Below are 27466 nucleotides of genomic sequence, written 5' to 3'. Positions count from 1 at the left end.
AGAGGATTTTTGCCCTTTCCTGATTGGGACATTGGAATCCAGTCAGGTGCTGTTCTTTAGGCTATAGTGTGGTAAACACAAGGCTGATTCACACCACAGCCACCTTTAGTGGAGGGACAACCATAGACAGAGGAGAAGTATGCCAAGGTACACAGTACATGTCCGAGGGGAATGGCTGGCAGTGCCTTGCCAAACTGGCACTAACACAGTGAGATGGTTGGGGAAGGAAGCTGTGAGACGTTACATGAAAAACAAGCCTGATAATGGGGGCTTTGCCTCAGTGGAAGAAGTGAAATTCTGTGTTCGGAGGTGCAAAGGCCTTGGCTTGCTGGATCATGATGATACTTTGGAGGACACACTAGAGGACAATGAGTTTGTTGAAGTTGGTAAGCAAACCTGCAATGACAAATTATATGGTGACTGCACTTGCTTAGGAGTGTGTATTTTCTGTTAATCTTGCAATGTTATATTTCTGTGATATAGCAAATCTAAATTTATTTTTTAGTAATTTAAGAAAAAATACTAAATTGCAAACTCAGTTTTGAGAAGGCTTTTTAGGTCATCTGTTGTGTCATACAGTTGGGTGGGATATGAAGTGTTTGGCTGTAGGTTTTGGATGTGTGTGTGTGGTAACTACTGTCAAAGTTAGACTCAGGACTCATAGTTTGTTAGACCACTCTGTTTTATTTGCACAGCGCTCTGCTAATACATTCAGATAATGTGAGCCCCCATGCAAGATTCAAACAGTCTTATTTATACAGATAAAAGGGTGCGAACTAAACAAAGGGGCAGAGAGAGCAAAATTGTAAAATTTGCCTGGGGCACAATATGCATATCCTGCTTCCTTATTAACTCTTATCGATCTAAGGCTAATGCTTCACCAATTGCCCTTAAGTGGGGCAATTCATTAAGCAGTTAATGTCTGCTTTCCTGCCCCCTGGCTTGCAGCATTTCTCATTTCTACTTAAAGGTACATACAGCATTCTTTAATTCATTCTATTTCTTTAATATAATTCATTTCACTTTCACACTACATTTTTACTGTATGTTTGTTAAGACATTTAAATACATTTGGCTGCAAATTAGAATTCTTGTCACTGATTTTTTTCCAGCTAATGAAGAATTCTCTGTAGCAACAAACTATGGGCAATAAGTTTTCATTCTGTTTGTTTTTCCCATTCTTCATTGTAGCTATAGAAGGAGATGTAATGTCTTCGGATTTCATTGCACCTAAGCTAGAAGGAGTTGATTTGTATCCTTTATTGAGTATTGTTTTGGTTAATTTTTACAATTCTTAGATTTGCAAAAGTTGAAAATGCTTAGCACTTTTTCCCCCTTCAAAGGGCTTCCTTCAAAAATTCTAATTAAATAGCAGCTATTTGTGTGGGTTTTGAATGTCCTTTATTTTCCTTTACATGGCTTCAGATATAGCAAATATCAAGAACCAGAAAAGGTATGACTCAATAATGATCTTAATAAGATGTGCCCCAATCCAATAGTTTTTTTATGTTAGAAGCTGAAGTAGGGTGAAATCCTCTTATCACGGTGGGGGAAATATCAGTATTCAAAGAAAACCTATTTTCTTTATTTGCCCATGACACAGAGCGGGAGCCCACAGAACATCTCAAATGGAATTGCTGTTTGTGACATATACTATTTGTTTTCAGTAGGACTCAGTAAGTTCCTGCAAACATTTACTACCAAGTGTAGAGCTTTCTATTACTGTGGGTAACTTCACCGACACTACCGCAGAAGCACTTTGTTCTGCAGTGTTTGCAGGATCATCCATGATGACTGCTTAACTTGTTACCTCTCGTAAAATAAGCTGTTCTTTGCTAATGCTTCTCTGAGAGAGTCTTACTGTATGAATGAGAACGGGGCTGAACGCTGTTGTAACCCAGTTCACTATTAAGCTTTCACTGTATTTATTTAGTTTTGATTGTTTAGAAATTGCTTACATATACATGACACTCACTAAAATGCACTTCTTTTGCGCAGTATATTTATTTAGATGGGAACAGTTTAACACCAGAGGACCTGGTCAATTTAGGAAAGGGGCTCTATAAGATCAAGGTAAAGATTTTGAAAGAATCTAACTCTCCAAATACTTTTTATTTAGTTAGTTTTTTAAGTAGTAATAGAGGAATGGATATTGACGCTATTGTTTTTCTAGCTCACACCTGAAGCTGAAGCTAAAGTCAAACAATCAAGAGAAGTGATTGAAAGAATTGTAAAAGAACAGACTGGTATTTTTTTTTCTTTTACAACTTAATTTTGTTGTCAGTTTTAGATGACTTTAGTTAGATTCTCTTCTTTATCTGAAATATCTGTTTCTTTCAGTTGTTTATGGAATCACCACTGGCTTTGGGAAGTTTGCTCGAACGGTTATTCCAACTAGTAAACTCAAGTATGTTGTATCTATTTCCTTCTTTAATTTAGAAAATGGATATAGAAAGTAGATCCATATTATTTCTACAGTGTACATTTTTAGTCCATTTTTCTTCCGAAAAGGAGAGGGATATTTTTTGCTCAGTTTTGTGAAAAACTTTTTTTATGTTTGAACACTGGAAGTTGGTTTTTAATGACTTTTCTTTCTTTGTAGGGAACTTCAAGTGAATTTAGTTCGGTCACATTCCGCAGGTAGTGGGAAATTGATTTCAAATTTGTTTCTCTTCCACAACTGTTAGAATTGGGGGTTGTAACCTTGAGATTGTTGTCATTGCAGGTGTCGGGAAGCCTTTGATCCCAGCGAGATCTCGCATGCTTTTAGCTCTCAGGATCAATGTTTTAGCAAAAGGATACAGTGGAATTTCACTGGAAACTCTCCAGCAAGTTATTGAAGCATTTAATGGTAAAAAAAGATATTTAGAAATGAATACAGCTGTTTTATCCTTTATATTACAATGGTGCCTAGAGACCGCAGCCTAGATCACAGGCCCATTGTGCTAGGCACTGCACAAGTAGATAGAGTCCCTGTCCCAAGGAGTCTAAGTAGACAAGATGGGACAAAGGTATACAGCACACAGAAGATTGGGAACTGAGGCACAGAGAGTTTAGTTGACTTGCCAACATTACCCAGGGAGGTTGTGACAGAACCAGAAATTGAACCCAGATCTTCCAAATCCCAGTCCAGTGTCGTAACCACAACCCCTACCTTCTTTATTGATTTGTTTTTACTAAGTGTTCATAGTTTTATTAATTTCGAGCCAGAATTTGTGGTGGAAGAACAGTGGTATAGTTTGGCAGGGGAGAAAAGGGCAGCACTTCCGATTACCTTTTGCAGTTGTATTACTTTTGTCCTTTTGGGTCATTATATTATGGTAACACTTTGGCATGAAAACAAACTCCATTGTGTGCATTTAACACACAGTGAAAGCAGAATTAAGAATGTTTGCTCAGGGCTGATTACCTGAGAAGACACTAGGTTGCCAGTTCAAAAGCAACCTGAAGGCTAATAGTCAGTGCAAGCTGTGACTTTATCAGTTATTTGACAAGCGGCCTACATGAAATATTACTCTTTCTAGGTATTTATAGCTCATCTATCACCATAGTGACTGTCTGTCTGCTAAGGGCTTGATTCTCGAACTGCGAGGCTTTCTATTAGGGGTTTAGTTCAGCAACAGTTGCTCATTGATCTGGCTAACACTCATGTGAGTGTCTTTGAGTTCAGTGGCACTACTCCCTGGGAAAAAAATTATCACATAGGTGTTTGCAGGACTAGGCCCGCTGAGACATGTTTACTCATGTGAATAGTTCCATTGAAATCAGTAGGAGGGCTCATAGGAATAATTCACTGTGAGTAAGACTTGCAGAAGTGGGCCTTAACTGAGTAGCTGGCCTGAGGCTGGTTGCTAGTAGGCAGTTAATCATGTTAACAAAACCATTGAAACAGTTAATGCCACTTATATCATTGCTGGCAGGCTCAGCAGGGAAGTTCAGGGTGGCCTTGGAAACTAGCTACCTTTCATTCCTAGAAATGGTCCCGCCAATGAGAGAGCCACTGCAAACTTCCTCTCACTGTCTGTCTGCTATTATACTCCATTCTTTGAATAAACTTCAGTTTAGATGGTTTTTTTTCAATCCATCATCTTTCCTGAGCACAAGATTCACTAGTTTTTTTTTAAATCTGTTTATATGAATGTAAGGTTTTTGCATTGCTCTGGGGACATAAAGCTAATAGAGGCGCTATGGTTACACACACCAGGGCAAACTCAGGAAGGTGAACCCTGTGCTGCCTTCCATTATGTGACATGGGAAGTAAAGGAACGTGAATTTAGTCACAGAGTTTTCTAAGTCCACAGAGGGAAAGGAAGAGAATCTACACTGCCTGTTGCCCTCATAGGGTGACCAGACGTCCCGATATTATTGGGACCATCCTGATATTAGAGACTTTGTCTTATATATGCAACTATGCCCCCCCCCCCCAGTCTTAATTTTTCACACTTACTTTCCTCAGTCCCAAAGACTCCTCCTTGTCTCTTCCACATGTTCAGGCTTGAGGTAGATCCCAGAAGCACCAGGAGCTAGGAAATTCTTAAAGGTATTTAATGCTGCTAAAAGTCACAGGGTGGCTTTGACTTTAGAGGAGATGGGGCATTCAGTCAGAGGTGAACAAATAGCTGTTTTTTCATTTTGGTGGCCAAGCCAAAAAGTCTGTCATTGGAGGATGAGGGGAATAGTTTGTTTAAATCCAAACATTTTTTTTAATTTTGTCTCATAAAAATGAAACCTCCCCTCCCCAAAAATCACTTGGGATGAAACATTTCTCATGTTGAATTGAAATGACATTTGACATTTTTCATTTTGCTTTGACATTTCATTTTGAAAATGTCATTTTGATTTGATAGTTTCAAAATGGCTGATTTCAATTTTTTCCTCAATAAACTGATTTGACATTTCCAAAATTTTTGTTTTCAGGTTTTTTTTAGCTGAAATTAACTGTCAAATTTGCCCTGAATTTGCACATCATTTTGGTGCCCTGAAAAATGCATTTTTTGATTAATTTACTCTTTACCAAAAAAAATTGTCAACCAACTCTACATCCAATGGCAGCTTCTCACATAAGGGAGCCATGCTGCCATGGAAAAGGGGGCCTGCAAAGCAGGAAAAACCAGTGAGGTCTTCAGGGTGGCTTTGGCTTCCCGTTGGATTCTGAGGCTTTGCAATAGTTACTCTTCCTCCCAAATAGGAGAATAGTTCCAGGCATCCATGGCTTCAAAATGGTGGTTCTTCTAAATTAGTTTTCACCTATTTTTTTCACTAGAGCAGTGGGTCTGATGTCAGTGAAATCCTTTTTTCAGACTGAAAAGTTCAAATCTGTTGTAAACATTGGAGAAGGAACCAGTGTAGTGTAAACCATGTACCACTGGTAATATAATACTCCAGTGTTAGTGGCCAGTGATTTTACATGCCCAATTTAAGACTCCTTAAAGAGGCCTGGTGTGAGGGTGGTTTTTTTTTCCATTTTTTTTTTTTTTTCTTTTTTCAGACAGTGTAGTGAAAATCAGAGCTCTTCAATTTGTCTTGGACACCCAAAAGTGAGGTACTGAAATTCACATCACTTCTGAAAATTGTGGCCAATGTAATTATAGTGGCTGTGGATCCAGTTGTTGTTGTATTAACAGGCCTGTGTACCTTTGCATTATAAACCCCTATGCCGAGGAATTATGAAACCCTACTGGAGACAACAGCTTAGCGCTAAAATTTGACATATAAAGTTCTGTCAAGTTTTTATCAGCCATTTTAAAAAAATGTAATTGTTGGATTTCAGGATGATTTTTAATTGAAACGTCTATCCCAGACTGAAGTGACTTCACTGAGAAATGTACAGTAGAACCTCAGAGTTACGAACACCACACACCTCATTTGGAACAGGAAGACCACAGTCAGGCAGCAGCAGAGACCGAAAAAAAAAAAAGCAGCAAATATAGTACAGTGCTGTGTTCATGGAATCATAGAATATCAGGGTTGGAAGGGACCTCGGGAGGTCATCTAGTTCAACCCCCTGCTCAAAGCAGGACCAACCCCAACTAAATCATCCCAGTCAGGGCTTTGTCAAGCCGGGCCTTAAAAACCTCTAAGGATGGAGATTCCACCACCTCCCTAAGTAACCTATTCCAGTGTTAAATGTAAACTACTAAAAAAAAAAAGGCAGGGGAAAGCAGCATTTTTCTTCTGCATAGTAAAGTTTCAAAACTGTATTAAGTCAATGTTCAGTTGTAAACTTTGGAAAGAACACCCATAATGTTTTGTTCCATTATGAACATTTCAGAGTTACGAACAACCTCCATTCCCAAGGTGTTTGTAACTCTGAGGTTCTACTGTAGTTTCTAGAACACACAGTGCCATTGATTTTCTTTTTTTAAATGAAAATGCCCAATCATTCCTAGCATATATGTATATATGGGCTGAAGGAGCCAACATTTCAGCCTTGGTGCATAAGTAGCCACTAAATAAGCATTTCCTGAAGTGTGAGGTGCACCCTCCAGGACTAGTGGGGAGATGGAGGGCACAGATGATCTATACATGACTATGGGTAGGACTTTTTACAAAATGTGGAAGTGTTGACAGTGGCGGGGGGGTGATTGCTTTCATTTTCCTGAATGGGGTTCAGTGTTCAAAGATCTGGGAAATGGTGCTTTAATTTGATCTGAGAAATCTGAGTCTCTAAATAGTCAGTAACATCAACAACTGCAGTAGCTTAGGAGCTAAATCCAGGGCTGGCCTTAGGGAAAATAGCTCCCTGGCTGAACTTGTATTTTGGCATCTCTGGCTCGTTGCCTCCCCAGGCTCCCCATCCACCCCCTCATTGCCCTTGCCCCTGCTGCCTCTCTGGGTTCCCCACAACGGGTCAGCAGCCCAAGGGGAAGAGCAGTGACAGGAGGGCACCAAAGGGGAGCATGGTGACCTGAGAGACCCAGAATGGGGGGAGAGAACCAGAGTAGTACAGAGTCTCATTTGTGTGGGGCTGCAGGGGGACAGTGACATGGGGGCTTCAGAAGGGCAGATCTCTCCCCACACTCCACTACTGAGCATCTCCAATATTCAAGGGAAGGTCCCTTGGGAAGGTGGGTTATGGGTGGGGGAGGTTAAAATGCAAATGCTCCAGCGCACTGGGGGTAGCTAGGGTTGATGGTGATGGTGGAAAGTTCACTCCTGAAATATCCCAAATGCCCTGCACTGACACCTCCCTTTGGGATGAGCTAGAAAAAGGGGGAGCCCCTGAGAGCTGGGAGGCTGGGACATGGAGGCACAGTGAGGGACCCCTGGGGAGCTGGGGGGGTGTTGGAAAATGGGGGCACAGGAGGGGCCCCCTGGGAGCTGGGACATGGGGTCAGGACCCCCCAGACTTACTTGTCTCTTTCTCTACAGTTTCAGCTCCCTTCCCCTCCCAACCCTGAAGAGGCTGGCATCTTCCAGCTCCCATTTCCATTGGGCAGCATCATTCTCATTCAGGCTGCCCATGGAAGGAGTAATGCCTGGGCTGGGACAGTCCCAGAGGGTGCGGGGGAGGAGGGCGGGAGGAGCCTGCTCCTGAGTATGGAGGCAGGATTAGGAGCTGGGCTGGGAAACCAGGTGGGGTGGTGAGCAGGGCTCCTTCGCTCAGGAGCAGTCAGGCAGGTGCTCCTGCCGCACCAGGCTGCATCTTGCAGGCACTGAGGGGGAACCTGAGCTCCCTGCCTCTTCACCACAGCGTCCCCCTGACTACGACGCCCTGGGTCGACAGCCACGTCACCCACCCCTAAGGCTAAATCTTACTCTACTTGGGGATGAGCAAAGATGCTGTCTGCTGCATCCTCTTCCATAAGCTTGGTGTCCCTCACAGGCTGAAACACAGCCCAGTTTTGCTGAGGCACTGCATTTTCTGCAAATGTATGATGCCAAAGTGATGACCTGCAGTTGGACCTAGATTTCCAGTCAGCTGCTCAAAGGCAGCCAACAGTTCAGTGGCTACCTTACTTTTAAAGGGTCCTCTTAGGACTGAGCCCTTTAGATTTTCTTGGTCTTGCCTCAGTGCAGGACTTGGTGACTTCTCGAGGTCCCTTCCAGCCCTATATTTTTATGATTCTATTCTATGCTATGATGAGCTGAGTGGGAGCCTTTCTTGTGACCCCACCAGTGGTTGTCAGATGTAGTGACACAGCTGAGGTTCTCCCATTCCTATACTGGAGCTGGAATTTCAACCTTAACTTTGAGTTTCTTGGCCTTTGTGGGACTAAGCCACACTAAAAATGTAATCCCATGTCAGGTTTGTTTTGTTTTGATTTGTCAGCCAAAAACAATTGGTTTATTTTTAAACGACAGGAGCAAATTTAGGAAAAATTAACAAATGTCAGTTTGCAAGGCGGTGATGCTTCTCCACTTCACTGGTTGCTATTCCAGTATGTCACTTCAAGACAACCAGGGCAGATTCATGTGCCTGTGTCTCTGTTTCAAGGAGAGAATGGATGGAGGCTCTAACCAAAGTCTGATTTCTGCTTTCTTCCTAGCATCCTGCCTGCCCTATATCCCCGAGAAAGGGACAGTTGGAGCCAGTGGAGACTTAGCCCCCCTTTCTCATCTTGCTTTGGGGTTCATAGGAGAAGGAAAGATGTGGTCCCCAAAGAGTGGCTGGGCTGATGCTAAATATGTAAGATCAATGTGTCTGACTACTAGACTTCTTTGTCTGTCTCCTTCAATTGGCTCTGAGTAGACTATGTGTATTATGAGAACAAAGGGAATTTTTTTCATCAGAACTATGCGATGGATTCATAACATTTTATATCCTTTGGATTTTGTGTGTCACTTTCTTGTGATTGAAGTATTTGTTTTTGCACTACTTCAACACTTTGTCCTGTAGGACAGGTACCATGGTGAAAAATGAGGCATAAGAATAGAACAAAACAAGCAAACACCAGGCGTCATGATATTGGGGTTTAGATTCCACCATGTCTGGCATATCAATAATGCCTAGACAGACATGGTCACCTTGCAGACAAGCAACATGATGCAAGATCCAACACTGATGAGTGCCCGAATCTGGATGGATGGACAAGATGTCATGTTGTACCAGCTCCAAAGATTTGTTAGTGCACCTTCTGTCCTGCAAACATCAGAACTGGCCCACCAAACCTGAGATGATCCCACAAAACTGAGGATTAATGATGTGGTTTCAAATGCTAAAAGTAAATGGAGACTTTTAGGGTATTTTCTCTCCTGAGAAGAGAGGAGTTACTAAGATTTCTGTTACGTATTATAATGGCAAGAAGCAGATGTATAAACTTCAGTAAAGCTAAAATCACATGACTTAAACATATAACATTTTCAATAGATTAATTTGGGTTAAAAGGGATCTTTGTGGCATCATTTAGTCTACCCAGTTACACCATGGCAGAATTGATTTATTTTTTTAAATTTATTCCATCCCTAATAGTTCAGTGTTTGATCCAGCCATGGATCTCTCGAATAATGGAGATTCCATAACACCCTGGGTAGCTTATTCCATTCTTCATCTGCCTAGGTACTGACATGGCTCCCGTCAACATAGTATCTGAGCACCTCCCCAATATGTAGCCTCTCAGCATCCCTGTGAGATAGGGAAGTGCAATTATCTCCATTTTACAGAAAGGTACCGAGTCACAAAGAGATTAAGGATTTTAATCTCATTTAATGATACACTCATTTAAGTTGAGCAGTCTGTAGAGGAGTTGGAAATTGAACCCACCCTACTGATTCCCAGTTACTTGCCCTAACCAAAAGCCATCCTTCCTCCATTCACTAACTGCATTTGCTGTTGGTGGAAAAGTCTTCTGCAGCTCCTCTGGGGGCTCGAGCATCTCTTGCCTGCCATTGTTCTTCCTGCTTCTCCCCGTCATCAGCAGGTCTCTCTTTTCGATTTACCATCTGTCCAGCTGAGGAGGAGTGGGTAGGATTTTAGTCAGAATCAAAGCAATACTTCTCCTTCATTTGCCATAAGAGTCTTTGCTTCATGGTGTGGAATAATGCCACCACTCCTTAATGAGCTGCGACTGCACCACTTCTCAAGCACTCCTAGTCCCAGACTGTGCTGGCCCTGGGGAATGACAGCATTGGACTTGAAGCCCGGGTGTGTCATGTGACAGGACAGAGCATGCATTAGTTCAGGCAGCCAGGTCAAAACAGGGTTCTAAATGTTAGTGCATAAAAAGCTTTTCCCCCCTCCCTTTACTGTGGAATATTCCAAAATGTTCATTAGCATAAGATAAAAAAGAGGATTGTATGCAATCAGCAGTCGTCCAATCAATGTATAGAATGGCATTTTTCACTAACGCCCTGTTCAATAAACTGCTTTACAGGTGCTGCAAGCCCATGGCCTGAAACCGATAACCTTGAAACCAAAGGAGGTAATGAAAACCAAGCCTAGGCAATTGGTAGTTGCTTTATGCATATGTTACCCATATTTTAAAAGTGAGATGAATTAATTATTATTTTAAATCCAGTTCCAGAAGGTTATTAGACATCTGTTACAGGGAACCCATTAGAGACTCTACAGTAAAGGGTATGCCAGCGTTTCCATTTAACCTCCCATTTACATGTGATTTAGTTCAACCGCAATCATTTATAGAAGCTCAGCTGTGTGTACAAAGCTTCAGTCCAGGGTAAAACTTAGGTCCTGTCTATAAAAGTTCCACTGGGAACTGCCATTCATCCACACACACACACTTTTTACCATCAGTGATTTCCTGGACATCCATCAATGGAAATTACCCCAATTCCTATCTAAAGTAAAAAGCAACAGAGGGTCCTGTGGCACCTTTGAGACTAACAGAAGTATTGGGAGCATAAGCTTTCGTGGGTAAGAACCTCACTTCTTCACTTGCATCTGAAGAATGGGACCCTCTGTTGCTTTTTACAGATTCAGACTAACACAGCTACCCCTCTGATACTATCTAAGTCTGCATCAGTGGAAATTAAATTGGTGTAGTGCCAGTGTAGATGCATCCCACTTCCATGGCAACTAAACCAGCGCAAATAATCTTCTTCCTGCTGTTGCACGCTGCACTAATTACTGCAGAACTGACCTATCTGCTCTCTCTTCTACATTTCAGCGCTTGGGGCTCATCTCAGCTGGCTGTCACCAGGAGTATTGTGTTCAGACAAGCCCTTATTTTATGAGATGGGTTTTGTAAAACCTTTAGTAATTCAAATGGCTTTTATCCTGCATTGTGGGGACCAGAAGGCTTTTGTGTTGGTAGTTTAGAGAAAGAAATAAATTTTATAACTTAAACACATTTTGTGATATTTAATAAGCAGTAACTAGCATTAGCGTGGTATAAATGTTTATTTATGTAAGTATATTCATCTATTTATTAAACAAAAACCCAGGCTGATGAAATCTTACCCACATAAACTGACATGTAGGTTCTTAGTATGTAAGATATTCCAGTGCTCTTGATGGTGGACCATAGTAATTGTCATAACTAGAGTACATGCGGCAAGATACCTGATCCAAAGCCTACTGAAGCCATTGGGAAGACTTCCCTGGCTTCAGTGAGCTTTAGAACGGGCCCAAGGTGAGTTAAAACAGAATCTCCACCTTAAGTCTAACAGCAAGTCTCCCATGGACATAGCACCGGTGTGGACAGTGGGAAACTTGTGCTGATTGGGCGGTGGGGCAGAGGGGGAGGGGGTTGATGGGTCTTTTTCACACTTCTGAGCAACATACGTTAGATGAGCTTAAGTGGTAGTATAAATCTGCCCTAAGTTTCCTTGCTTTGGTGTGGGGGTTTTCATACCTCATCTTCTTCATGTCTAGAACTGAATTTAATAATTTTGTGAAAAATCAGTAGAAGGGTTACTCTTACAAAGAAAAAGAAAAAGAAAGCTGTCCTGTGCCCTTAAATAAAGTTTGAAGTAACATGAAATAAACCTCATGTAACATGGCAGAATTTCTAAGGAACATATAGACACTAACAGTTAAAAGTAAATGTTTGCTTTAGAGCAATGATGTCACATCACCAATACTATTTTATTGTAGGAAAAGTACCTCCACTTTTACTGCAGTAATGTAAATGTTTAGTATTCGCCACTGCATAATATAGTTGTCCTAGGATCCATAGAGGGGACAAATGGAAGTGTTTGCCGTGCCCTTTGAGATCTTGAAGTGGATTGTTGCCAGTGATTTCTCCTGTAGTCCTAGTACACACACTACTCCCATTGACAATCATCTGCATGTTGGAATGACAGGAAGCATCTTTAGGGCCTTAGCTGTATATCTGGCTTGCTAGGTTTCACCAAACCTATACCAGGAACCCCCTGAGCTGATCAGCAATCGTGGCCAGATGGCTATAACTGGCTTGCTAGTGAAACTAACTATTGGAAAACAACTCCCAGTTAGGAGACATGGGGATGTAACAGCTTCAAAGTAACTGGTGGCTTGTCTGTATCAAAAAATAACCAAATAGCTGAGACCATAGCCTCTCTAGCCCTTTTTATGATTTGTTTAATGACGATCCAGGAATCTTAGAAAAGCCTTTCTTTAACTGACACGTGTAATTATGAAAATTACAATGGCTGTGGCATGTGTAAGGCTGCAACAGATTCACTTAAAATAAACACCTGCTATCTCTCCGAAGGGTCTGGCCCTTATCAATGGAACCCAAATGATCTCCTCTCTGGGATGTGAAGCAGTGGAACGAGCCAGCGCTATTGCTAGGCAAGCGGACATAGTTGCTGCACTAACACTTGAAGTCCTGAAGGGTACAACTAGAGCCTTTGACACTGGTTGGTATTGAATTTTCTGTGTTCACTTTCTCTTAGCTGTTGTAGAGGGAAAAGCAAAAGTGTAATGCTCTTTTATTTCTTAACAGATATTCATGCAGTGCGTGCCCATCGGGGGCAAATTGAAGTGGCATTCCGATTTAGGTCACTTTTAGACTCTGACCATCATCCATCAGAAATAGCAGGTGAAACATCTTTGCTTCCTGCCATGCAAGTCACCTATTTGATTTCCAGGACAGAGAGGGAATTAAAACAGTGATGTGTGGCCTTTTCTATAAGAACCTTTATTTTGTTTTGCAGAGAGTCACAGATTTTGTGACAGAGTTCAGGATGCATATACGCTGCGCTGTTGCCCTCAGGTAAAATGAGTTTCCCACTCGTGGGATAGGCTAGTGGCAGTGAAATCCCAATCCCAGTGTAATGTCAGTTAAGTGTTGGTTGTCTCCTTTAAAATAATGCAATTACATTATTTCCCACTCAGCTCAAAATAGGGCTTAAGTGAGACATAAGTAATTCCTGGATCTTGTACACAGGAGTGATTTTTAACTTTCAATGAACTCAATTCCTATTAACACAAACAAAACTATTGAAATTGGTGGGAGCTTTGCATGTGTGAAAACTAAAGAACTGGGGTTTCCTAAGTTTAGTTATAATTCCTGAATAATACCTAATATACATTGACCAATTAGCTAAGCTTTGAGTACTTTCTTGATCAGATTGAGGTTCTACCTGTGGCTGAAGGACAAGGGGACGCCAACCCAAACACACAAAGAATTATAGATTTATGTTGTCATCATCATATTATAATGTCATAATAATAGTAAGTCAAATCTGTAATGAGTACAGTATATCGAGCATTCCACAATAGCAATTTCCCTGGTTATCACATCAAATCAAAGTCTGTATCCCTGTGTGAGTGCCAAGTCTGGGAGTGGGGTCAAGGCAGAAGTGTGCTCTCAGAAAGTAGAATTGGATGGATCTGTGTCTTGAACTACAAATAGACACGACCTGTGACAAATTGCTATTGTTTCTTTTAGGTCCACGGTGTGGCGAATGACACGATAGCTTTTGTAAAGGACATAATCACGACTGAAATTAACAGTGCAACAGACAATCCTGTATCTTTTTGATGATTCAGTTTCTCAGTAAAATTTTGTTTGGTTACTTTTTCCCATCTAAATAATTATTAGCTAATGAAGCAGAACTTATGGCCCTGATCCATCAAATCACTTACATATGTGCTTAGTCAGTGGACTGCTCTTGCTTAAAGTTAAGCACACATTTAAGTGCTTTTCTGGATCAAGGCCTACATGGTTATAAGGGCAGCTGGGAACTTTGGCAGCCAATTGGACTTGAAGGTCAACAATGACTTGTCAGTTGACACAAGATTGGCTCAAGGCTGGCAAAACTTGCATTCTAGAATGCACTTTGAGTTCTACAAAGGGTAACTACAAGAGCTATGCACCATTTTTAAGAGCTGTGTGAGCTCATTTTGGGAAGCTCTGTGCATATGCCTTGTATTGGTGCTCTGAACAAGGGTTAATTCCACTCTTTAAGAATAAAGGAATGTACAAAAGATGCTCCTTTGTGTTAGCTAATAGTAGTGATGAGTGCCCATCTTGCTCACTATATATAAAATTTCACCTCCATTGGCGAGAGCACCACTGGCAATTGAAAATTACACTAGAAACTGTGCTCAAGTGCGGCTTTGCATTCCTTATAGCCTTCACCTGCTGACCATCCAGCCTGTTTAATAAAATACACTATTCATCTGTATCTGTATGGTGGGAGAACTGGGCATTGTTTTACATTTTTCTGACAACTGAACATGCAGAAGTGTGAGCTACACTATATATGCATATGCATTTGCACATCAATTCTTCCTCCTTTCAGATAGGATATTCTGGTTATCCAGAGATGTGTGGTACGTCAGCCATTCTTCATTCATGTTCACACCTTAACTTGTCTTTAAAGATGGTTTTTGCTGAAAGGGGAGAGATCATTTCTGGAGGAAATTTTCATGGTGAATACCCTGCGAAGGTAATTAAGCATTTGGAGAAATATTAGTTTATTTTCTGAAAATTTTAAAAAAATCAACTGATTCCATCAAGATCTTCTCTTGCAGGCTCTGGACTACCTGGCAATTGGTGTCCATGAACTTGCTGCAATTAGTGAAAGAAGGATTGAAAGACTATGCAACCCATCTCTCAGTGAGCTGCCTGCATTTCTAGTCACCGAAGGGGGTCTGAATTCTGGTTTCATGATTGCTCACTGCACAGCAGCGGCCCTGGGTGAGTACACAAAGACCTAAGCAAGACTGGCAAGAGAACAAAATTAGAAAGATCAACCTATGTTAGCACTATGATAGTTTGATAGTAGTGATAAAGGAAACCCCAGAAAAAAACAGCTCTCAGCTCCAGCTGTAAATTCTTCTTTTCTCCCCATGTCCAGCTGAGCTATCTGATATAGTTTGCAGCCCTGTCTCCCCTTCAGAGGCCCTGAACCTGCAAAGATTTATGTATGTGTTTAGCTTTAAACCTGTGAGCAGTCCAGCTAGGGTTGCTAACAGTCCCTTATTATAAGGGACGTCCCTTATTTTTTAGCTCTGTACAACAAGATCAGGCATTGCTGAGTGCTGCAAAAAGCAGCAAGATATGCCCCATGTGAATTTAGGGAGTAATGTTCATTTGTTTTATTTATTTATTAACTATAATGATGATGATAATATTGGGGAGTAGGGTGAGTCGGGGGTGCTAAGAAAACAATCCCTTATTTTTGAAATACAATGTTGGCAACAGCAGCATTACTCAAGTGCTTAAATCTTTGTAGGTTTGGAGTCTGAGTTTCGGAATGGTTAAGCGCCACAGTCCCACTTGAAATCAGTAGGAGCTAGAAGTACCCAGCACCTCTGAAAATCAGGCCCTAAAAGCAAAACAAAGCTAAAAAGCAAATTATCTATGTACAAACAATTCTATTTTTGATTCTACACAAAACGTATAATTTCTTTCTGTAGCCCTCCACTTCTGGGACATCCCAATCCCCAAGGGTGGTGTGGAGCCCCTTAATCTTTCCTTCTCAGGGACACAGCAATAGGTCCTGGGTGCTTAGCGCACGGTGTCTCCAGCTAGTGGTTGGGTGCATAAAGCAGTAACAAGCCCTATGAGCCCCAGGCTATTATAATTCACAGGTACAGTAAATCAAACCCAACACACAGCCATTTTATTCACAGAAGGGATGGGGGTAAATTAAAAGAGGGGAAGAGAACAGGCAAAGGAATCAATGACGTTAAATAAATGAGGACTCAACCAATCCCACAACAACGATCCTGGTGCAGGGGAGGCCTATGGGCTCAGCTGGCTTTCATTTCTCAAGGGTGCAGCAGAATCTCAGGACTCATCATTGTTGTGGAGCTGGGGGCTCCCGAGCAGGCTCAGTCCTTCTCATGGGGAGAATCAAAATGGCTGCCTGTCTCCCCTTTTACTGCACAGAGCAAATCTGAGGCTGTTTCTCTACCAGCCTGACTCCCTGCAGCCAGCTCTCCCCCATGTCACAGGTCCCTGCCAAGCTCCGCTCACATGACTCAGCCCATGTGCAAGCTTTCCCAGGGTCTGCTCTTGGTATCTCGGGCATGTCAGTCAGACTCTGGCTCATCCTCCACAGGCTGTCTCTCTCCTTCTCCCACCCAGGACAGGCAGTCTCCATTGGAGTTCCAGTCTGTGCTGTGGTCTGTGGGAGCTGCTGGGAGCAGTTTCTGTGAAGTCCCCAGTCTAGCAAGAGGGCTACACTCTTCCCTGTCTACACACTTTGATGGCCTCATCAAGTTTAAAACAAACCATGTTCAAACATACAAAATACAGAAAATACTCTTCTGGGCTATGTAATCTCAGAGCTACATAACCCCTGATTCATACAGAGGTGCATACATGAGACTGTGCTTCTGGGACATACCAAATGTTACACGCCGTATGCCCTGTCGCAGAGGTCATAACAACAAAGCCTTCTTGGGGTGCTATCCATTTATGTACCACATCTGTAGGGACTCTCAGTGAATCACAGGATAACATTATGGTGGGCTTAACCTGTCTAGGCTCAGGTAGGGTGTGACCATCATGTCATGTTCTCCACCTTCAAAGCTAGAGTCATTGATTTATTCTTGACCATGAATGGCTTGGACATTATCTTCTCCACTGTAGGGTGACCTGATGGGTAGATAAGACATGACATCATGAACTGGTGAAGCATACCATGGTTCTGGGATATTAACCTGATTGTTTGCACTCCAGTGTGAACCAATCTGTTGAGAGAGCTTGGGCTCAGGCACTTGAAAAGTAAATTGTTGGTGTTGATACCCAATGTTGTCCTCTCCCTTGACATCAGAAAGAGCTACCGTGTAAAGTAATTGTGGTCTTCTGACCTCTCAGGAGTATCTGAAGGCTTGTAAAGGAGTGATACGATGAGGCCATTGCTGACCGCTTGTCTGTCAAATAGTGTATGCTGATGGTGAGGTGGTTCTGACAGGCCTCCTCACCACTTGTCCTGTTGGAAGGATGTGATTCCCCTGCAAGGCCGTGGAGGGACCCACTCCTTTCACTAGCTTGAGTCAATAGACTGTCAGGCCTGGCACTCTGTGTAGGGCTCAGCCTTCCACTCATCTTCAATATTGTGTGTCCCAAGAATGCCCAGGGTCCTGATAAGAATTCTGACTTCTATGTACAATTCCTGGTCTCTGACCATTTGGTCATAGCATGCTTTGTTACTCTGATTGTTCTGTGTAGCAGTAGTGGGCTGGTGCTGGGCAGTTTAGAATTGTTTTCTCAGATGGGTAGTAGATTGAAGGTATGTTTCAGGTAGGATTCTTTCTGCAGAAATGCTGAAACAAAGATCCGCAGGCAGGCAAACTTCTCGACCAGACATGAGAAAGTAAAATGAGTATCCAGTGTTACAACTGGAGGCCTGTATCAGACGAGAGTCTGCTGATTCCAGCTCTGTTTCTGGTGAGACTCTAGAATGCCTAATAGTGCGGGAGAAGAGGCCTTAACGGACTCAGCTGGCTTTCAGTCCTCATTGGTGCAGTCTCATCTTGGACCTCAGTCTTTCTGATTTGAAGCTAGGGATACTGGGTCGGTCCCAGACCTTCTGACTGGGAGAGCCAAAATGATTGTCGCCCCTTCTACTGCACAGAGTAACTCTGAGACTGCTTCTCTTCCAAGTCCTCCATCCTGATTCCCGGCTCAGCTCACATGCCCCAGCCGTGTGAAGGCTCTCTGGAGTCTGCCATTGGTGTCCCATCCCAGGCATGCCAATCAGTATGTGGCCAATTCTCCATGAGCTGTGTGCATCCCTCAAGCACAGGCAAGAGAGACAGCTGCTTTTTCAGTCTGATTCTGGGTTGTTTTATATTGGAGCTGCTTCTCTGTGGCAAGGGGGCTACAAGTGAATTTTATTTAGTCAGATTTACAGTGAAAGATCTAGGTCCAGATGAAGCTAGAATACTGTGAATAAGTGCTTCATTACCTCCCTGTTAAAGTAAGACTGCATTTTACAGACAGCCTTCCAAACAACTTCCTGCAATCCTTACTCTGGCAAAACTCCCATTGCTTTCAAGGGGCGTTTTGCAAGTTCTGCAGATGTTGACTGCTGCATCAGTTTGTGGTCTCTAGGCCTCTCCTCATAACACTACCTTTTGGACAGTATTTATCATTAAAAGAAAATTGGGCAAGCCAATCCTTTTGAGATGTAAAGTACCAAAGGCCTAAAATAAAGCAATGGCAAGACTATTTCCCAGCCTTGTACTTTCACTATGAAGCTCACTTTCTGGCTCTTCAGGGCCTTTTTCTTTCTCTGCTTTTATTGCTGTTGGAAACTCTGTTAGAGCTAGAAGCACCTAGGGCCAGCTCCAGGCACCAGCCCAGCAAGCAAGTGCTTGGGGCGGCCCCTGGAAAGGGGCGGCACGTCCGGCTCTTCGGAGGCGGGTCCCTCAGTCCATGTCGGAGGGAAGGACCTACTGCCTAATTGCCGCCAAAGAATGAAGCGGCGGCGTTAGCGTTCCCGATCGCGATCGCGTTTTTGTGTGTGTGTGTGTGTGTGTGTGTGTGTGTGTGTGTGTGTGTGTGTGTGTGTGTGTGTGTGTGTGGACCAGCTGGGGGCTGGTCTGACATAAGTTAAAGCATCCTAGGGAGCTGCTTTAAGACTCCATTCCAGCAGCTCTGGATTTCAGGGGTGTTGGAATTACCCAGCCATATCTTCTTTCTCTTGGGAATGTTCTACACTGGGGATGCCAAGAGCGGAGGAGGAAATAGTGGGGAGGTTTTGCAGCTAGTGTGCACCACCAGAGCTGGGCTGAAGAGCTGACCCTTGGTCTATTTTAAACCAGATATTTTCTCTGGATGTAATATTTACCTTTATATATTTGGGTTAATTTCAGCATCGGATGATCAATGTACAATATTACTGTCTTCAGGGGCAAAATGGCTTGAATGTTAGATATTGCAGATGGCTCAGTCAAGCCATACCATGGGCATGCACTTACCATGGATGGATCTGGATCCTTCATTGCAGTGTTTTAGACTCAGCCATTGTTTCCAGCTCCTGTTTGTCCATACAGTACACCATTTATTTACACTGGACTTTTGCAGTTTCTGAGAATAAAGCCTTGTGCCACCCCTCTTCTGTGGATTCTCTCTCAACCAGTGCTGCTACAGAGGACCATGTGTCCATGGGCGGATGGGCTGCACGAAAAGCATTGAAAGTTATTGAACATGTTGAACAAGGTAAAATTAAGACACTGATTTTTAGACAGATCTACTGTATTGTAACTAGGTTAAAACTAAATGCCTTTCTTCTACATGGCATCGTGTTTTTTTAAAAATGGACCCTTCAGTCATTTTAAAGAAGTCTTTTAAGATATTGTCTTAAGTTACTACTTTAATTTCTTTCTAGCAGAAATATTATTGAGATGAATATAATAAGTGTGTTTCATAGAAACAAAACGGCTTATCAAAGAGACACTAAGCCAAAATTCTTCCATTCATCTTTGTCTTGAAAGATTAAAGTTGTAACTTCTTTAAAATACAAATTTCAGCTGTTGCTGGAAGAACACAACAATACATACCACAAAAACCAATATGTACAATTTGCTCGTACATGGGTTTATACAGTGGAGTGCTTTGAAGCTGTAGAGATCTCTAAAAATACTAAGGATTATCATTTTGTACATTCAGCAAAGTGAACGTGTAACTAGAGAAAACAATGTGTCTTAGGTAACATTTTCCTTAGGAGAATTTGGCCATTGTGTAAGTGAGGGACAAATGCCACTGTCTAGACAGGGAGATATTGTGCAAGCTTTTCCAATACATATGTGTCTAGATCTTTTAGTTCTACCAGAGTTCTCATACTAATGAGAAGTGGGCCTGAACCAAACTCCATCGCTGGACACCCCAGCACACCTGGGAGTTTCAAAACTGGATCTGAATTCTACAGCTCAGGCCCATCGCTACATCTAGTTCTGGGGAAAGGCTCTGATTTAGAATGTCTCTGTTTTGGGGTGTACCTTGGAGTACACCATGAGCGCTGAGCAGCCAGCATGCCAGTTGAAGACAACGGGCGCTCTGAGCACTTAGAACCTTGAAAAGTCAGGCTCAGCACGTTTGGACATCCAAAATCAGAGACTGTTTTTAAGTATCGGCCGGAACCGCCATCTGTTTCCCCATCTATTAAATGGGTCTTCTGTTTATCTGCCTCAATTAAACTTTGCATAGCACTTTGAAGTTGTGAGGTACTAAGTAACTGTAACAAACTCCTTTTAGAGGTTCTCCAAATGTAAACGTACAATGAGTTGTACATCTTAAAACCCACTATCCCGCCTTTCACTGTTTGGTTTCCTAGTGTTGGCCATTGAACTTCTTGCAGCCTGCCAGGGCATTGAGTTCCTACGCCCCCTGAGAACAACCACCCCATTGGAGAAAGTCTATGACCTTGTGCGCTCTGTTGTAAGGTAAAATCAAATAACGTTTTCCCAAAGGTTACAGCTTTGAAGACCTGCTAACTACCGTGTTGGTTAATGTTTGGCTAATGTTCTCAATTTGTCTCCTTTCAGGCCTTGGCTAAAGGATCGCTTCATGGCCCCAGACATTGAGGCAGCTCACAGGCTGCTTGTGGAGCAGAAGGCAGGTGTTGATACTGGCATTTGTACAGTAGCTCATTCCTTACGAAGAGATCTGTAGTTCTTTTTTTAAAATGGCCTTTGATGCATCAGGGGAAAAACAGCTCTTTTCCTCACATGCATGATTTAATTACCATCATCTCTGAAGGAATATGTGTGGAGATTTTAGTTTGTCATAGTCTCTTAAAGGGACGCTTTTAGTTTAAAAATAATATATTTTAAAATGAGTCCCCTCCGTTGTGTTATGGATAAATGACATAGGTTATGGAAACTGACAGGTCTTTACAAATATCCGCCCAGTCCTGCAATGAGCCCCATGAAGGCAGTCTCCTGCATCCACACAGAGCCCCATTAAAGTCAGTGGGACTATGGACACTTGCTGAGTACTATCCATGGGGGGTTTATTGCAGGACAGGGGCCAGGGAGTAGGAGGATAGTCCATTTCCCAAAGAGCTTGTTACCCAATTCAAGACCAGATATAAGAGAGGGCCTGGCAAACTATAGGAGTGCAAGGATGAGAGAACAGCAATGAGGATGTGCATTAACACAGCCCTACTGTGTGCTCGGCTAGAGGGTTCGGAACCCGCTTTGGTTTTTTAAAGTTGTAAAATATAACTAACAGAAAAATGAGCGAGAGAGAGAGAGATGAGGTCCCTACTGACCTATCAAACTATTTGCAGCCATATGGACCCTAATAGCCCACCTGTCTTACAGCCCTGCTAGGGGGAATGATAAAGGAGAAAAAGGAAAACTTTCCAACCTTTAGGTTCCTTAGTAAATCCGAGCCCCAAAGTCTGGTCAGATCTGCCATTCCTTGCCAGTGCTGCCCATCACTGACCTTTCTTGGCCATGCCAGTCTTCCATTCCATGCTACCTTGGCTCCTGCATGACAAGGTGCTTTCTGTAAGACACCAGGGACACATCCCTACCAGCTCCTATCCCTTCCTAGGACATCACCTGGGTACTAGGAGATGCAATGCCTCCTCCCACCTGAGAAAATTCACCTTGCACCAGTCAGGACCGTAACTATATACCATTCCCTTGCAACTGCACTTAGATCCCCCCTTTACCCAGCAAAACTGTAATGTCCCTACAGATTCCTGCGCTCAGTAGCAGTCTCGCTCTTCAGCCACCATCTCTGACCCTGTGTCTATTTCAGATTGCCACATGCAATTTATTTCTGTATATCTATTACCGTCAGTTAGTTATGCCCTGCTTGTGTCTGCACAGGGTTCTCTGATCTTGGGAATTGACATGTGACTCAGTTTGAACATAAAATCTTTCAGCCTTCACGTCTGACTCTGCTATTGCTCTTTCTGTCCTGTAGGTTTGGGAAGTAGCTGTACCGTACATTGAAAAATATAGACGGGAGCATATTCCTGAATCAAGACCTGTTTCACCCACAGCCTTTTCTCTGGATTCATTGAGAATGAATAAATGTGTTGGGACTGATCACAGTGATCAGGATTAACTTTAATGTGCTATGAAGTCTGGTACATAGAAAATCCTTTCCAGTGCTTTCTCTGATGGAGATTGTTTTATTATGATACAACATGGTTTCTTCCTGGGATATAATTAAGTATGTGTAGGTAGTTGTCTCACCTGTAAAAAGATGGTGTCGGATTGTAGAGTGGATTAGGTTGAATTTACTGATGGTCTAATTTAAACAATGGTCTAAATACACCATTGGTACAACTCCATTGACTTCACTGGACTTGCACCTGCTAATGCTGGCCCTGAATTTGGCCAAATGAGATCAAACATGAAATAATCAGTTTAATTAGAAATGCATCAAATCATACAGTCCTTAATCAGGCAAAACTTCCACTGAAGCCAATGGAAGTTTAGCCTAAGAACTGCTTGATTTGGCCTAATATCCTTATTTACAAAAAAATATGTGGAATGGACATTTTACATGGTACAGAGTTGGCTAAATGCAATGGCAGAATATTACTGGGGTTACCTTTTCCTTACTGATTTAAAAAGCAAACAAACTATGATATTCCTATAAAAAGTAAATTCTTCATGTGAATAATCCTGGCTATTTATGAATATGTAATCCACACACTCTGCCGCTGGTGAGATAATTTTGCATTAATGTCAGTTGGAGGGGGCTGTGTTGCTAAATTCCACCCCTTTGAAAATTAAAGAGGGCACTTAAAGCTATTAATTGGATTGTATTTTTGATTCTGTTTCTATTTAAACATTGTTTTGTTGTGCCATCCTTTGGGTACAGATATGGCTTTTTATTTATCTCTAGCTTTGTTAGTGTTAGTATAACTGAGGACTGGAGCACATCAAGCTAGATTTCATGCTCCTGTCTCTCTTGAGTTAGACCTTTTTGACATGTTGCATTCCAACACGAGCAAAATTGTCTGATACTTTTATCCCTATCCGTTTTACGTGCACCTCAGCACTGTGCAGATCAAGTGTGAGTTAAACAGTCCTGTGTAATGAGAGAGCATTTTATAGCAGCTTCTTCACAAATCAGAAAAGCTGTATGGACACTAATATACCAGGGGTGCTGGAACTAGGGGTGCAGTAGCACCCCCTGGTTTGAAGCAGTAACAACAACCACATACACGGTTTCTGCTTTCAGCACCCCCCCCCCCCCCATAAAAATTGATCCGACATCCCTGCAAAACAGCACATGGATCGTTGCTCCAGAGCACACCTGCTGTGTTGTTACCAATGGAATATACCTAACTCAGTTTTCCAGAGAATATGGAGTCACACCTAAAATAAGTATAGCCAAGCCCAGAGCCAACTTCCATGCACATCTGTATCTGTGGGGTTTTATTTCATATGCTACAATGAAAATTTGAAGCAAAAGATTAGCTCGGGGGGAGAAGAAGGAAGGGGGTGAGAGAGAGAGAATGCTAAGGGCCAAGAAACGTCGCAAATTGCCCATCGCAACGGGAAGTGGCGTGGGTAAGGGACTTGGGCCATCAATGGATTTAGAAGGCCATGATCTGAAATTCTATGGTTCATCAGACATCTGCATGGAGACTTAGGCCCTGATCCAAAAAGTACTTAGGCCAGTGGCTCTCAACCTTTCCAGACAACTGTACCACTTTCAGGAGTCTGATTTGTCTTGAGTACTCCCCCAAGTTTCGTCTCACTTAAAAACGACTTGCTTACAAAATCAGACATAAAAATACAAAAGTGTCATAGCACACTGTTACTGAAAAAATTGCTTACTTTCTCATTTTTATTTGGAATATAAATATTGTACTTCTATTTCAGTGTATAAGATATAGAGCATTGTATAAACAAGTCACTGTATGAAATTTTAGTTTGTACTTTTCCTGTAGCCTGTTGTAAAATGAGGCAAATATCTAGATAAGTTGATGTACCCCCTGGAAGATGTCTGTGTACTCCCAGGGGTACATGTATGCCCCTGGTTGAGAACCATTGTCTTAGCCCTGGACTACACTGGGGGGAGGGGCGGGGGGGGGAATCGATCTCAGTTATGCAACTTCAGCTACGTGAATAACGTAGCTAATGTCGACGTACTTAGATCGACTTACCGTGGTGTCTTCGCCGCGGTGAGTCGACTGCTGCCACTCCCCTGTTGACTCTGCCTGCGTCTCTCGTGGCGCTGGAGTGCAGGAGTCGATGGGAGAGCGCTCGGGGGTCGATTTATCATGTCTAGACTGGACGCGATAAATCGATCCCCGCTGGATTGATCGCTGCCTGCTGATCCGCCGAGTACTGTAGACATATCCTTAGACACATAAGTCCTAAACTGTTTGATTATACCACTCTGTATAGTTAGTCATTGGACCAGAGAGAGAGAGAGAGCATGATTGTAGCTTGGTGGTTAGGGCATCCACCGGAAGGTGGGAGATCTCTGCTCCAATGACTCTTTCATTATTTAGCCATTGTGGAACAACTTCAACAAGAGAGACTGAGGAAGCCCCATATCAGAATACACAGCTCAGTTGTTAGATCACTCTATGGAAAGAGAGGATTTGAACGGGGCAGGGAGTCACCTTTCTCCCCCTCAGCCAGAGAGGATGGAATTGAACCTGGGTCTGCCACATCCCAGGCAGGTTGTTCCACCCACTAGCTAAAAGTTAAAAGGTGGGGGCAGCGGTGGCTCCTCCTCCTCTGGCTGTTTTGTGTGGCATGAGGCAGGCACTTAACTCATTCCTGCAAGAAACAACTTAGTAGGTGGGTTCACGTTTGTGGATTGCTAAACAGAGATAGGTGCTTCCCTGCAGCTGGGACCTGTCTCCATGAGGGGGCGGAGCTTAGGACACCCCCTCTGGTCAGCGTCTCCCATTGGCTAATGTAGGTGCCTCCCTGCCTAGCTTGCTGGCTTTTCTGGATTGCATTCTTAGATGCCTGTCTCTCCCCATTCATTGTATATGGAGCCTAGGTGCCTAATTCAAGCTTTGTGCATTGCAAGTGGGGAGCTTGTGATATTCTAGGCGCTGCGATGCTCAGCCTTGCAACGCCAAAGTCCTTTTGTTGACCCAGGCCTCAGTGCCGCTACACAATTCAGTCCTCACTGCTGCCTGTGGTCAAGACAACCCTCCTATGAGGGAAGCAGCATAAATATGACAGAGTGAGCATTAGCTTATGCTGTAATATTCCTCTTACGCCACCCCCGAGTGAGGGGCTGATGCTTCTGCAGAGCAGACGTCCCTGTTCACTCATCTCCGCTCCTAACACACAGAGAGCCAGCTCCACAGCATACCCTGAGCCTGATTCAAATATATTTGGCAAGCTGACTGTGTTGACTTCAACACAATACTAATTCTGCCAAGGGACTGTGTAAAATTGTCACTCTTCTGCTCACCAGATCTGCTCCCAGTTTGTATTCAGTGATACTTGCTTACAGGTATAGGGATTCTTTTAAACTGGGCTTCTCTTCTGTGGCGATGACAGCTGGATTTTGTTATTCCTTGTGCATTTTCAGAAGAATCTTTTTACTAAGTTCTAATCAGTTACCTTCACTGGGGCTGCAAAGATGTAACAGTATTACACAAATGTCACTGAGGGCATAGCTTGGCTTCTAGGGCCTTTATTGGAGGTGATGACAGGTGAGAAGGAAAGAGACCAGCTTGACTCATCGATCCTAATTTGATTTGTAGGGCTGGCAGCTAGAAAAACAGTTTTACTTGTAAACAGAGCATACTTGAGCTGAAAATCAGTCAGAGCCAATAAGCACAGAATGTCACTGTGCCACTTTTGTAGCATCACCGTTCAGAGCAGAACTGCATTTTAAAAACATTTGAACTAGTATTTGAGACATTCACCAATTGCCTGTATAACTGTTGTTTACCAAAGCTGTCAGAGTGATGTTTAAGGAAAATCTGACTGTGGGAGAGCACAGGTGTTACACTGAGGTCCACTCCCACAACTGGTATAACATCTGCTTGCAGTGAAGAATGTCTAGTGACAGGCATGTCATTAAATTATGACACAAATTTATTTAGTTGGCTTTTCTGGCTTGAATAAAATTAGGACAAAGAAATATGCCACTTTGCTGGGGCTCATGTATTTTTTGAAGTAAATAGAAAACTCAAGGCTCTGATAGATCAGAGGTTCATAATAAGGGTTAACTATTCATGTTTGTGGTGGCTTTCAAATATTTACAGGCTGCTCCAAATGTGACTGGCCTCATTAATGATAAAGGGCTAGTTCTCTGAAAGGCTGTTCTTGACCCAGTTGTAATTGCCTTTAATAAACAACATTACAGCTACGTAGACTTGTAAACTATTCACTTACTTGCATACGTTATCTTATTAACAAAGTTGAGACCTTTTCACTCTGCAGATACTGAATATCTGATCAGTCAAATTAGCGGTAGAGCCCTAGTGATAGCAAGTATTGGAGGGAAGAAAACCACATGCTATGCATATGATGGCTTAGACTGCTGGCTGTATTGCCCTCTCCTCTACATACTGTAGTCTATGTGAGGGGAGGACATGGAGTGTGTATGTGTGTATTTTTTATATGGAGAAGCCACACAAAGGTCTTGAAGTTGCGGATGGAGGTATGATAGGATATAATATATTCTGCAAATGAGTATGCAAGCCACTGAAAAATACAAATAGGAAGAGAAAGATGCCCTCACAAAGGAAACCCAAACCTTCAAACGAGCCTGAGTTGAAGGATCATTATATTCATGATCAACCCACTATCACAAAAGGCTTATAAACTCAGGTCAGCATTCACAAACATGTGTATTTCAGTTCAGATCCAGCCTACAGTACATCAGAACAGCTGTTTTGCAAAAGTCTGTCCCAAGATTGTGGAAATCTTTTTCTGACTTTCAACGTGACAAATATTCAGATATCAGCTGAGCTCACAAGACTCCTGCATTTGCGGCTTACTGCCTATGAGAACTGCTTGCAAGATTTTGGCAGCATTGATTCCAAATTTATCCTGGATTAACCCTTTGACCTCCACTCTAGTCTATAAATCTGACCTGAATCTGAACACCAGCTCATTGCCTTTGCAGAGTTTTTTGTTCTCTTTGTTTCACGTCTCTGTTTCAAGAATGCCTTATGTTAAAAGTATAAATAATAGGTTTGCACTTGCTATGAACAAGGG

General features: G+C 42.6%; 1 protein-coding gene across 2 annotated transcripts; it reads left to right on the top strand.

The window, feature by feature from the left end:
• Positions 1-89: 89 nt before the first annotated feature.
• Positions 90-23510, top strand: HAL (histidine ammonia-lyase). Of its 2 annotated transcripts, XM_054028419.1 has the most exons (20): positions 90-386; positions 1192-1252; positions 1426-1453; positions 1999-2073; positions 2174-2246; positions 2341-2407; positions 2603-2640; positions 2726-2851; positions 8490-8629; positions 10314-10361; positions 12594-12741; positions 12828-12923; positions 13039-13097; positions 13776-13856; positions 14713-14778; positions 14864-15029; positions 19374-19508; positions 20623-20731; positions 20834-20903; positions 22227-23510. In XM_054028419.1, the coding sequence occupies exons 1-20, from the start codon at positions 140-142 to the stop codon at positions 22368-22370; spliced, it is 1977 nt and encodes a 658-aa protein (XP_053884394.1). In that variant the 5' UTR covers positions 90-139; the 3' UTR covers positions 22371-23510. The 2 variants fall into 2 exon arrangements, with proteins under 2 accessions (XP_053884394.1, XP_053884402.1); XM_054028427.1 differs by lacking the exons at positions 20834-20903; positions 22227-23510 and having other exon boundaries at positions 19429-19508; positions 20623-20709.
• The last annotated feature ends 3956 nt before the right edge of the window (positions 23511-27466 follow it).

This window comes from Malaclemys terrapin, chromosome 1, assembly GCF_027887155.1.
Source record: "Malaclemys terrapin pileata isolate rMalTer1 chromosome 1, rMalTer1.hap1, whole genome shotgun sequence".
NCBI classification, from domain to species: Eukaryota; Metazoa; Chordata; order Testudines; family Emydidae; genus Malaclemys; species Malaclemys terrapin.
The sequence above is the reverse complement of the archived record's forward strand: the minus strand, read 5'-3'. Positions and strand labels throughout refer to the sequence as shown.

Bases quoted from the DNA above. Each gene is read 5' to 3' on its own strand.
- HAL (XM_054028419.1), top strand. From the start codon at position 140: ATGCCAAGGTACACAGTACATGTCCGAGGGGAATGGCTGGCAGTGCCT. The intron at 14,779-14,863 runs GTAATTAAGCAT...CTTCTCTTGCAG, and splicing joins ATGGTGAATACCCTGCGAAG to GCTCTGGACTACCTGGCAAT. The intron at 20,904-22,226 runs GCAGGTGTTGAT...TCTGTCCTGTAG, and splicing joins GGCTGCTTGTGGAGCAGAAG to GTTTGGGAAGTAGCTGTACC.